Source organism: Tauraco erythrolophus, chromosome W (genome assembly GCF_009769465.1).
Source record: "Tauraco erythrolophus isolate bTauEry1 chromosome W, bTauEry1.pri, whole genome shotgun sequence".
Classification (NCBI taxonomy): domain Eukaryota; kingdom Metazoa; phylum Chordata; class Aves; order Musophagiformes; family Musophagidae; genus Tauraco; species Tauraco erythrolophus.
In genome coordinates, this window is record NC_141497.1 from 26,968,876 (window position 1) to 26,982,177 (window position 13,302).

Sequence of the window (13,302 nt, forward strand, 5' to 3'; positions counted from 1 at the left end):
TTCTGTTCATTGAGTTTTTCACTTGTACACTGACTGTCCCATTAGAGCCTCCGCTAGTAGATCAAATCTGAGCCAGTTTATAGTATGTGGCCAGGAATCATCTTCTATTTATCATCTTTTTTAAAAAAAAAACAACCACCCTCTTCTTCCTACCTATATCTGCATTTCTCAGTGCAGGGATTAAAATAACTTCTGGAAAACTTTTCCATCTATTAATCAATTATTTGTATTTCCTTTCTAGGCCGAATTCACCAAGCTATGGTAACATCCCTAAATAAAGATAATGAAAGCGTAACTGTTGAATGGATTGAAAATGGAGATGCTAAAGGCAAAGAGGTAAACCTAATTATTTTAGAACTTTTCTCTTTTAAAAATGTGTAATCTACATGAATATTACTTTGGAATTTGCACTGGAAGCAAAGAGAAAATATAAATCTTAATTTACTTGATCATTCTTTGGTTATAGGCTGTTTTGAATGGGAGTTATTGGGCAAATGCTAGTTTCTGTTGTATTAAATTTGACTTCCTGAGCTCTGTGTCATAGTTTTTAAATAGTGCTTTTCATCTTTTGATTTTGAACCAGATTACGAAGGCTGACCTTTGCTGTTACCCCTTTTTACAAGTAAAAAAAATAAATTTTTGAGAGGGAGAGTGACTTGCAGTTCAGACAGGAGACTAGTGGGATAGCTGGATTAGAAATCTTTTTGTGTTTGTATTATTGAGGGATTGAACTGCTAGTTTGTTTGTTTGGTTGGTTGTTTTTTTTAGACAATAATTTTCCAGCCTTGCTTTCTTTAAGAAACTGTGTCTGTTTGTGTCCCAGTTATGCTTTGATATCCCCTCTTCCTGTACATTTTGGACCATGTTAGCCAGTTTCAGCTGAGATTTGGAGAAGCAGCTCAGAATTAATTACACTTCATCAGTTTTGTGAAAATACAGGAAAAAGGAAAAAAAAGTTGTGAGAATGTCCTGGTGATCTCATCAGCTGAGCTCTTCCCTCTAGACACACAGAATCTGTATAGTAGTGAGGTCTTTGAAAGGTCCAGCCAGAGGAAATGGCAGTCTATAGAGACCAAAGCTATTTACGATTTTTAGGAAACCAAGTTTCAATAGATCTGAAGCCAGCTGTTTTTAAGCTGCCCCTCTTCCCCCTTACATTTTACAGCATTTTGAATGAGGAACACTTACAAGGGAAAAAAACCAACATGATAAATTTAACATGGTTTTAACTGTGCTTTTATTTTTTGAGTGGTTGTAATTCATCTGTTTCTTTTGCATTGTCTGGGAAATTTCAAATAATTGAGATCTCTTTATGTTACAGAATGTCTTTCATATTCTACAATAATTGTCAAATTACCACAGTAATACTAGCTACTTCTGTTTTAATTTAATCACTTTACAAAATTATGAATATCTATTGGTCATTTTTAATTAAATCCTTTTCTGAAGGGTGTGTTTTCAACTAATATGAAGATCAAAGTTTACGCTGTTTTTAATGAACATAAAATAAAATCATTCATTTGTTATAGAATTAACAAATTGTGGGGTAAAAAGACTAAATATATTTATTTTTTATTCTCAAACATAACAGGAGAAATGGAGAGGGTGAATATTGTTCTAAGGCTTTTAAACGCATTTTATATTTTTTTACACAGATTGACTTGGAGAGCATATTTTCACTTAACTCAAATCTTGCACCTGATGAAGATATTGAACCTAGTCCAGAGACACTACCACCACCTACTCTAGCAACCAAAGTAAAGAAAATGCTGAAGGTTGGTAATACCTATGCAACATGTTCATATTAAACTTACAGTACTCCTATACATGTTGTTATGCTTGAATTTTTAAATCTAACTTTTGCATCTGTGAAGCTACTTGATAACTGTGTTCCTTTCTTTTTCCTGTGGTGAACAGGGATTTCTACACATTTTCTAAAAGAACAGGTTTGGCAGAGAGAGAGTTGGGGACTAATATTTATATAACTAAATATATCTCAAGGAAAAATATGGAAAAGGTTTTGGAGACTGTTTTGAAACAGTATGCAAAGTTCAAGCAATCTTCACCCTAGGCTCTTCAGGGAAGGATTTGACAGCAATCACCTCTCTGTATTGCTGACGTCATGTTATTTTTATTCACCGGAAAGAAGCAGAGGTGGGGCTGCAGTTTATGTTTTCAATAATAAGGTGATCAAATAACAGAGATTTCTTTCTTTATAGAGTCAACATACTGTGACACCTATTAAGAATGACACTTCTGCCAGAGATAACAGAGGTAAATGTTATCTCTTTCCATTTTAAGGAAGTAAAAAATATGGGAACATTTTAATCTCCTGCTCACTTAACATTCCTTAATAATTCTGCATTTCTAATTAGATATATATATCTATAGACTGTGCTGGGTTTATGTGATGGGATTTTGGTAGCAGGGGAGGGGCTGCAGAGATAGCCCCTGTAAAGAGATGTGAAAAACTTCCCGGGCTTCAAAAACAGTCAGACTGATCTCTGGCCAGGTCGGACCTCCCTCCTCTCAGGCCAGGGCCAAGCCAATCAGCACCTCTGGGAATGCCCTATTTAAGACGGGGACAAAGGAGCCCAAACCAGGCTGGACCTTCACTGAAGAGAGGGGAGAGACGGCTGCCTACACTGGGTCGTCATCACCCAACTGGAGATGGCTGCAACAATGCGGCTTGGAGAGCTCTGAAGTGCCCTGCTCCTGGGGCGCCCGCTGGATGGAGTTCGTCCTGCCGGGACTGCCGAGGTTCATCGAGCTGGTCGGGCCCGGCACAGCTGCAGCAGAGAGAGGGCTGAGATCTGAGAGAAATGGCTATGCAGACACCAGGTCAGTGAAGATGGAGCAGGAGGAGATGTGCTGGGCTGAGATTCCCCTGCAGCCCATGGTGAGATGGCAGCGGCCCCTCTGCAGCCTGTGGAGATTAATGGTGGAGCAGAGATCTATTCGCAGCCCATGGAGAACCCCACGCTGGAGCAGAGATGCCTGTGCCTAAAAGAGGTCGTAGATTGTCTCAGTGGGAAGAACCCCACGCTGCTGGAGACTGATGACAAGGTGGAGATGCATCTGAAGTCTGTGGAAGACTCCACGCCGGAGCAGGTGGCAGCTCCCTCAAAAGCCGTGACTTTGTGGGAAAAGCCTGTGCCGGAGTAATCTGATGGGTAAGGATTGCATCCTGCGGGAAGGACTCATGTTGAAGAAGTCTGAGGACTGTCCTGTGAGGAGGGGATCCATTGGAGCAGGGGAAAAGAGTGTGAGGAGTCCTCCTCCTTTGAAAAAGGAGAGGCAAAACCTATGTGTGACAAACTGACCTGCAACCCCCCATTCCCAGTCCCCCTGCGCTGCTGGGGAGGAGGTAGAGCCGGGAAGAAGGGAGGGGTAGGGGGAAGGTGTTTTTGAGATCTGGCTTTGTTTCTTCTTATCCTCTCAAGAAACTGTTAATGTTTCTCTTTATCCTCTCAAGTAACTGTTAATAAATTAAATTGATTTGTCCCCAAGCCGAGTCTGTGAGTCTGTTTTGCCCGGGACCATGGTTGGTGGGTGCTCCCTCTGTTCTTGTCTCGCCCTCAGGCCTTTTGTTACATTTTTCTCCTCTCCACCTCACTGAGGGGAGGAGTGAGCGAGCAGCTGAGTGGAGTTTAGTTGCCGTAGCGGCCTAAACCACGACAACAGTCAATAGTGAAAAATCTACAAAAATGCTGAAATATCACAGGAGGATAGGTGAAAAGTGTGTATTGGATGAATATAGATGTAATGCATCTAATAACATGAGAAATAATAGTTATTGCTTATTGTTTTCATTTTCTCTCCTGCATTAAAGTTAACTTGCACTGATCATGATTCTTCTTCCAAACATTAATCTACTGTCATTAATTTAGACTAGCTTCCATTCCATCTGTTTAAACTTGTTTTTCAAGTGGGCTTGCATATCTTTGCTAGTGTTCAGACTCTTCTGGTGAATGATTTGGATCACTTTCTCCCTTCTGTCATTTGCATCTGGGGGTGTTAAATCAGAAATCTCATGAGGAGGGGACAATTTTTTTCAAACTAATATGGTTTAAATTTGAGACATCTTATTGATGGGCTCTCCTCACATTCATACATGTTGTCATTTGTAGTAAATGGTCTGTTTGGTATGGAATAACCCTGTAGTTTGTATTTTAATAGATCCTGTGCATCTTAGTATTCACAGTCAGCCTAAGTGTTTGTTCTTTGTTGGCCTTGTAATTAAACTTTTCTCAGCACACTGTCTTGTTTAGTGTAGTTAATTTATGCTATAAACTAGATCTCCTATCATATTTGGAATGATCTGAGGATTTGTCTTGTCTATCCCATTTGATACCTGTTTCCATAGTTGTCTCTATGTTTCACAGTGTGCTGGCCTTCATTTGGAATGTCATCTCTAGGCTACTAATCAAAGTTGTTACCTTTGCTTTCGTACTCTTCTGGCAAATCTCGTTAGGAACATGTACAGGAAACTGGCCAGCTGAAGCAGAGCTGCTTGAAGCAACTCTTTGAAAAACAACTTAAAACATTCGACTCTACCAAAGAGGCTTGCATGCACACCACTCCTACTGCATTCACTGGGAACAGATATCACTCTGCATCTTCAGAAATTGACATCCTTATCACATATTGAATCAATAAGTTTAGGTAGTGTCGTGGGTTAGGCTGAGTTCGGCAACCAAACCCACGCAGCTCTCCCAGTCCAGTAAAATGGAGAGGAGAGAAAAATGTAATAAAAGAGCTGAGGATCGAGACAGGAACAGAGGAGCACCCACCAACCACGGTCCCGGGCAAAAGAGGCTTTTTCTTAATGCAAAACTATTTATTAACAGCTACCTAGAAAGAGAAAAAGCACACAAAAACGGTTACTTAAGAGAATAACGAGAAAACAAGGCCAGGTCTTAAAAACAACACCACTCCCCCCTCTTTGCCTTCTTCTTCCCGGCTCTACCTCCTCCCCCCAGCGGCGCAGGGGGGCAGGGAATGGGCGAGTGCAGGTCAGTTCATTCCAAGTTGTTACTGCCGCTTCTCTTAAAGGAAAAGGAGTCCTTACACCATTGTCCCTTGCTCCAGTGGATCCCCTACTCACGGCGAAAGCGTGAATCCTGCCCGCTGGGGGGCAAATCCTTACCCCATCGGATTTGCCCCAAGTGCGGGCTTTACCAGTCCTGGGCTTTTAAGGAGCTGCAGCCACTCGCTCTGGCGTGGGTCATCAATAAACTTTAAATGTGCTCCGGCGTGGGTCGTCATGTCGACCTTAAATGCGTCTCCGTACAGACTCTGAATGCGTAAAATGCGTAAAATGTGTCTCTACCTGTGCCCATGATTCACAATAGTCTCAGGCTTAGGCATCTCTTCCCGACGTGGGTCATCCACTGGTTGCGAGTGGGTCTCTGCTTGCTCCACCGAGGACTTGTTTGCAAAGGGCCTGCTGGCAAGGGGGACTCAGCCGCGGCACACGTTGTTCCGTTCCATCTTCACTGACCTCTTATGTGTGTGGCTGTTTCTCTTAGATTTCAGTCCTGTCTGGGTGAACTCGGCCCGGTGGGCGCCCCGGCAGCGGGGCTCTCCCCGAGTTCCCCAAGCGACTCCGCCGCCGCCATCCTCGACGGAGCGGGCCCGGCCCGGCCCAGGCCGCCGGCCCGGCCGGGAGCCGGGAGCGGGGGCCGTGCCCCCCTCCCGTCTCCTTGCTCCTGGGCAAAGGCACACACCTTTCCGGTTCCTTTGTCCGACGTAAATAGGGCAATTCGCAGAGGCGCCGATTGGCTCAAGCCCCGAGGGGGACGGGAGTCCGGTCTGATGGGCAGCTTCTGCCACCCGGACCTCCCCCCCCACTTCAAACCATAACAGGTAGACATATTGATTGTATCCGTATCCCTTTCAGTATAGTGTCAAAAAGGTTTGTTTCCTCTACTCATAGATTGAGCTGCACTTTTCTGCCTTTCATTTGTATCCTTCTACTCGTCCACAGATTGTAGGTTCAATGGGGTGGGACCATTTTGTAACATCTAGAGAATGTGAAACAGTGGGTTCTTTTTTCTTACTGGATTTTGGGATATAATTACAATATAAATAAAATTTTAACAATTTAAACTTCAAAACTGCATAAAGTACATACTTCATTCTATGCACATAATAAGTTCTACTAATTCTGTAGTGGAGTATTTAAAAATATGCACGTGCAGCATTGGTACTTAATAATTATGTTGCGTTGATGTATAACACTAGGATTAAAAAAGCTGCATACTGAATGTCTTTATTAATAGACTTTCTACATGTATGGCTCCTTCCCCCCCCTATAAATTGTGTCTTGAAAGAGTTCTCGTTTTATCTTGTCATAATAAAGTATTTCAGAATAGAATAGAAATGTTACTCTTCCATATCTAGATGAGCTTTGTGTTTTTCTTTTGCAGTGGTTGGTTCTGTACGTGCGCGGTCTACTCAGCTTCCTGAACAGTCTTCCTCCTCACAACAGAATGGTAGTGTTTCAGATATATCTCCAGTTCAAGCTGCAAAAAAAGAATTTGGACCCCCTTGTATGTAAACTGTGTATCAAGGATTCATTCATTCTGGGCATTGCATGTACATTCTCTTGGATTATGTTGTTGTCCATAAATGACAAATGGTCTATATACACAGTTGCCTGTAGACTTCCTCAAGAAGCTTTTTCAGAGTGCTGTGGCTAAACAAACATTCACTTTTGTCATAGTTGTTCTAGTATTTGGAATTTGTTTTTCCTTTATCTTTTTCTAACCATGACTGTTTTTTTTTTAATTTGCCTGGACTTTCTTTTAATTCAAACCAAGAGATCACATGTATCCAAATATCATCACATGTCTGAATATTTTTGAGGGTCATTGTCCTTATATTTTTGTTTGTGTAATTATTGTCCCATTCCTATGATTTGTTCTAATTAATTTATTCTATAAATTTTAGAAATTAAATTGCCGTAATTATCCTGTACTAATACTAATTTGCTTGAAAAGATAGTTGATATAAATAAATGCATTCTAATGATACATAAATTAGTAGAATTGAAATGTTATAGTGTAAATACTAAAATAATGCAACACTAAAAATGTGTTAAAATTATATCATTTTCTTTAAGCACGTAGAAAATCTAATTGTGTAAAAGAGGTTGAAAAATTGCAAGAGAAACGTGAAAAACGAAGGTTACAGCAGCAGGAACTTAGAGAAAAAAGAGCTCAGGTTAGTATTTTTAGCTCAGATGGAAAATGTATGCTAGGAAGAGAAGATGTTTGCAATTATTGTGCTTTTTTTCAGTCTTCAATAATTTTTATGAACTGTAATAATCTTGAAATTAAATGTTTTTATCCTGTACACAATTTTAATAAATATTTAGGTGCATGATTGCATTGCTCTGATAACTATTTATTTAGACAGTTTTTCCCTTCTTTTTCTTCCTACAGAAATAATTGCTTACAATTGCTTATCTTTCTGTGTGTTATTTAAAAATCAAGTACTGATGATAGCTATTTCTTAGGGAAAATATATTGATGAAAATAATAAAATCTTTGGCTGTTATTCTATAGGAGATATTACAACATTATGATAAATTGTTCTTTATGATCTTTGTTTCATAGGAGATCTATTTGAGGCTCAAGTTAGCACAATGATTTTTTTTCCTTTACACCTGTCTATGCATTTATAATTTAGCTTTGCATCATGCAAACAGCTTGGCAGCAAGTTGTTAGAAACTTGTGTGAAAAGAATGAAGTTGTTAATCCTTTGAGAAAATCTCTTAATATTAAATGGCTTTCCATCACAGTAGTATAAAAGTTTTAGAAAAACTAGTAGTGTAATCTTGTTGGGAGGCCTGTGTGTATATGTTAGGCTCTCTAAAGAGGTATTACCAATCCTGCTACTGACATGAGAAGTACCACCACCAAGTAAATAATTCAGACAATTTACTTCATGGTTTAATGATGTTTCTAAGTTGACCTAAAATCACTTATGTTGAATTCATGTTCTCTAATTTCTGTCCACTTAAAAAATGCAAAACATTACTATGGCTTTATGCGTGAGGAATGAATAATTTTTGGTTTATATATTAAAATTCTTTGATGTGGTACTACATCTAAATTTTTCTTTTTATCACTTCTGTGACAACTCCCTTTGCATTCGAGTCTTATGAGAAAGTTCTATTTTTCTTGGTGACTTGTATGTATCTATGCTTCATGTTGCTTTGTGTATTCTGTTGTTGTTGTGAAATGCAGCAATAATTAGCCAAGCACTGGCTTCTGGTGGGCAAGACCTTTAAACAGGGTTTGAAGAATATTAGGCAAATACCTTTTCCATCATAAGCAATACCCCTTTAGAATGTTAGAAGGAAATGTTTCAGTAGGAATACATTTTGTATGGACTTACTGTAAGTAGTTTTTAGTTCACTGTAGTCAAGGTGAACAACTTAAAGGTACAGTCAACTTCTGATTACCAGGACACAGTTTTGTCTGAGGTGTGTATCAGCTGTGTCACAGGTGTAGAGACATGAGCTGGCTCCATTTCAGCTTATTAACCCCAGTGCAATGCTTTCTGAAAATGCCTATGCTATTTCCACAGCCAGCTGTGATCCAGAGGGAGTTTTAGCTCATTTGTGGAAAGCCATGCAAAGCTTAATAAGGTCTGAGCACCAGAGCTGGCTATGAATGGCATCAGCAGCATGTCCTGAAATGGGGTAAAAACTGACAGTTACGGGGAGAAGTGACAGGAAGGACATTTGAGCAATTCTGCAGAGAACCAGCTCGGCTCACAGTAGGCTCAGTAGCTCAGGCTTCACAAGATTTAAAGGGCTCCATGCATGGCCTCTTACATGTCAGTTTGCTCTGATACTGATAGTTCCAGATTTAGGAATAGGAGGTCTTATGAGCCCAGATGTAGCCTATTGTGTATCATTGGGATTGCTTCTGCTTTTCTGGGGGTCTAGGAGTGTTAGAAGAGTTTCCAATGCATCCGAGTAACTGTAGGAGTTAACTCAGGACCAACAAGTAGGATCAACCTCCTTTAACCAACTTGGATCCAGGAGAGTTGTGTTTAGAGCAGCTGGGGCACCTGCACTGTCCTGTGCAGTGTGTTTTGTACCTGTATAATAGAGTGTATCCATTTGTCTGTTGGACCACCTTATCTCAAATTAAGAAACGTTCACTGTATATGCTATCTATTGTGCAATTGTTCAGCTGTGTTTCTTTATGTGAAGATTCTGGCAAAAGGCAGGAGTCATTTCTTTCTTGAGTAGACTTTTAATGAGTCCTCAATTAAAAAGTATTTTCTTTTACATGCCAACCAAAAATATGAAACTGAAGGCATACAATTGTTTTGCTTTATGATCAGTAAATTAGCTACATCAGAATGGGAAAAGGCATTAAACTTGCAGTCGAGACATTTATGGTGTTTTGGAGAAAAAATAGTATTTCAGTTAATGTGTATTATTTTTATGAGTAAATTTAGAAGATATTGAAATTAGTTCATTTCAGGAAAAAAAATATATTAGAAATTATGTTGCTTACTTCCCTAGGATGTTGATGCTACAAACCCAAATTATGAAATTATGTGTATGATAAAAGATTTCAGGGGAAGTTTGGATTATAGACCGTTGACAACTGCAGATCCTGTAAGTACCTCAGTGATGTGGAAAGTTTCTATCCTTCTGAATTTTGCTCTGTGTTTCCAATCTTTTCAATGTATAAATATATTTCTGTCTGTAAACTTCAAAAATAAATAATTAAATATATATTAGTATTATTTATAACATGATTTTATTTTTTCAGTCATTTTTTATGTCATTTAAATAACTTTTGACTATAAAAAAACACCAATATGTACTAAATAGTCAGTCAGCCTCTATATTGTAGATTTTCCTGGGATACTAAGGGATGTGCACACAAAACCATTAAGCTTCTTTGAAAACCTCTGTTTAGTATAAAGATTAATATTTGGTCTTTGAGGATGATGAGGGCTTTTGATTTGCAGAGAAGTCAGAGGAGCACAATCTTTAAATGACTGAGATTATCAGATCTCTGTGGGAATCATAGAATGGTTTGGATTGGAAGGGACCTCAAAGATGATCTAGATCAAACCCCCTGCCATGGGCAGGGACACCTTCCATTAGAACAGGTTGCTCAAAGCCTCATTCAATCTGGCCTTGAACAATTCCAGGGATGGGGCATCCACAACTTCCCTGGGCAACCTGTTCCAGTGCCTCACCACTGTCAGAGTGAAGAATTTCTTTCTTAGATCTAACCTAAATCTCCCCTCTTTCAGTTTAAAGCCATTACCCCTTGTCTTATCACCACATGCCCTTGTAAAAAGGCCCTCTCCAGCTTTCCTGTAGGCCCCCTTTAAGTACTGGAAGGCTGCAATAAGATCACCCCGGAGCCTTCTGTTCTCCAGGCTGAACAGCCCCAACTCTCTCAGCTTGTCTTCATAGCAGAGGTGCTCCAGCCCTCGGATCATCTTCATGGCCCTCCTCTGGACTCGCTCCAGCAGCTCCATGTCCTTCTTGTGTTGGGGACTCCAGAGCTGAATGAAGTACTGCACGTGGGGTCTCACGAGAACAGAGTAGAGGGGCAGAATCCCCTCCCTCGACCTGCTGCCCACACTTCTTTGGATGCAGTCCAGGATACGGTTGGCTTTCTGGGCTGCCAGCACACACTGCCAGCTCATGTTGAACTTCTCATCAACCAACACCCCCAAGTCCTTCTCCTCAGGGCTGCTCTCAATCCATTCTCCGCCCAGCCTGTACTTGTGCTTGGGATTGCCCCGACCCACGTGCAGGACCTTGCACTTGGCCTTGTCGAACTTCATGATGTTTTCACAGGCCCATCTCTCCTGCCTGTCAAGATCCCTCTGCATGTCATTCTTTCCCTCTAGAGTATCAACCACACCACTCAGCTTGGTGTTGTCAGCAAACTTGCTGAGGGTGCACTCAATCCCACTGTCCATGTTGCCGACAAAGATGTTTAATGCTGATTCCAATACGGATCTCTGAGAGACACCACTTGTCGCTGGTCTTCATCTGGACATCAAGCTGTTGACCGCAACTCTTTGAGTGTGACCATCCAGCCAATTCATTCTCCACTGAGTGGTCTGAGGTGCGGAAACAGACTCCACAACTTGGAAAGTTGTAAAGTAGGTATGTTTATTGCAGCGCTGGGTGCACGGGGGATCGCTCCACCACAAACGTGCACACCCGCCGTAGCAGTTTTTCTTGTATTTATACAGACATACTCGTCACCCCCTCCCCCAAAAGGGCAGTCTCTCCCTGGAGATCATTTCCATAGCCCCCGCCTCAGGATCCGCCTCAGGCTCCTCCTTGACACGCCTCCTGGTGGTCGTGGGCAGGGGTCTTTGGGATGAAGGCCGTAGGTCTTCCTCGCTGTGTGTTTTCACTTCTTCCCTAAAACTCTAAAACTCTTGTTTTGGCTGGGCCTGTAGAGCCAAACCGTTTCCCTGGCCTTGAGTGGACATCTGGTTGTCTCCTACTTGTTATTGCTTGAAGACAAATGTTAGTTCTCGTTAGTCCTTATCTCTCCTCTTTGTCTGTTTTTCTCCCTATGGGTCATGAGTTACAACCTTGCCATCATTTATTTTGTCTCTCTTACAGGCCTTCTTTTTGGGTAGTTAGTGTTTCAAAGCAGGGATTAGTATTTGATAACTTCTAGCAATTCACAGAGCTATTTCACAGAGCTATGTATTTCCCAGAGTCTTATGCCTATTCTTATCCCTATCCATAGAAATAATAGCTAATATAGTCTTATGTAGTCTTATGCCTACTCCTATACCTATCCCCGTATCAGTCCCCCCTTTTCTATTAAATCAAGTAAATTCTTTTACTTGCCTAAGTGTCCCGATTGATATAACGCTTTGTGCATTGAAGATACCCTTCGAAACACACACCAAATCCATACGTACAGCAGTATTAGTAACAGCATCAAGGCAGCTGTAGCTATTAACAGTATTGTAACAGGATGTATTAGATGATGGAAAAATCCTGACCATCCAAAAGTGCTTCCCACCATTTATGTTCTCCATCCTTCTCTACTCTCTTTTTACAATTTTCTTTATCTTGTTTGCATCATAATGAGCTGTCACCAGAGTTTTCTGTCCGCTCTTTCTAATTTGCCCAGTATTTGCTTTAAACCAGGATGCTGTAGCAATTTCTTTATCAAAGTTAGATTTGTTCCTATAGGTGTGGGTATTAACTTGTAGATCAATGTATAGTCTGATTTTAGAATATGATGGGATGTGACTGGAGCAGAATAGTGGAAGTCACATCCCGTGATTTGAGTGAAATTACAGATGCAGAAGTTTGAATGATTTTTAGTCCCTACTTCCGTTTCTTCTACAAATATGGAGCTACATTTTGTTCGTAGACATGCACAAGCTTTCCCTGCATATATTATGATTGTCTTTGAGCCAACATCAGGGCGAATTTCAAAATGACACACCTTTTGATCAGTATCAAGACAGATATCTTGTGCTCATAGGGTATTACTTTCACTTAGAAATCCTTGTTCTCACACAATGCAGGATTTTAGAGCTTGTCATCTGTCTCTTACCCTTTGGGCCCATGTTCTATGTTCGAAAGGATAAAGCAGGGTTCTAAAGCTATAATGGGATGGATCACAGTTTTTAGAACATTACAAATGGTTAGTACAAAGGCTGTAACTGTGTGCGTGGTGGGGCTACAAGTAAAATTTACCATATTCCACCAGGATTGAAGCTCTCTTTCTTTACTTGTGGCACCATCCCAGACTACCTTTCGGATTTCAGTGGGAAATATCCCTTCTTCTCCTTCTCTTATAATAGAGGCGATACTATAGTATCTGATTACATTCATAGTTGGGCCTGAACACAACTCAGGGCTAGTGAGATATTGGCTTGTAGCCCGTCGATCACATCCACAATTATATTGTGGTCTCTTATGTTTGTTTGCTCCCAATCTGGTAAGATTTGTGATGCTAACCACTGGTGAGCTCCTAAAGTCAATAACGAGGATTGTAAGGGCCGTTGCAGTTTTGACAGATCTCTAGTGACAGCGGCCAGCTTGTTCATTATTACTTCTGAGTCTATGGTACTCAGAACTCCCAACCCTGTTCCTAATAGCCCCGTCAGGTCTCTTGGTTTTCGTCTTTGAGAAATACCTTTCCTCTTTCTTAGCCAAGTAGCCCATCCTTCATAAAAGGTTTGTAAGAAAGGAGAACACAATGGTTGGATTTCTGATACATTAATCTGCATAGATAACTCAACCCTTTTGAGAGACTATTC

General features: G+C 40.7%; 1 protein-coding gene across 3 annotated transcripts in view; it reads left to right on the forward strand.

Annotated features, from left to right (window-relative positions):
- The first annotated feature begins 249 nt into the window (after positions 1-249).
- LOC147526280 (kinesin-like protein KIF2A) overlaps positions 250-13,302 on the forward strand; it is a 102,371-nt gene continuing 89,318 nt past the window's right edge. For 2 of the 3 annotated variants that reach the window (XM_086630246.1, XM_086630247.1), the window contains exons 1-6: positions 250-336; positions 1,656-1,775; positions 2,220-2,274; positions 6,432-6,554; positions 7,127-7,227; positions 9,551-9,646. In XM_086630246.1, coding sequence (XP_086486372.1) covers positions 259-336; positions 1,656-1,775; positions 2,220-2,274; positions 6,432-6,554; positions 7,127-7,227; positions 9,551-9,646 — 573 coding nt within the window. In that variant the 5' untranslated portion in view covers positions 250-258. The remainder of the gene's footprint in view (positions 337-1,655; positions 1,776-2,219; positions 2,275-6,431; positions 6,555-7,126; positions 7,228-9,550; positions 9,647-13,302) is intronic. The other variant, XM_086630248.1, reaches the window with a different exon arrangement.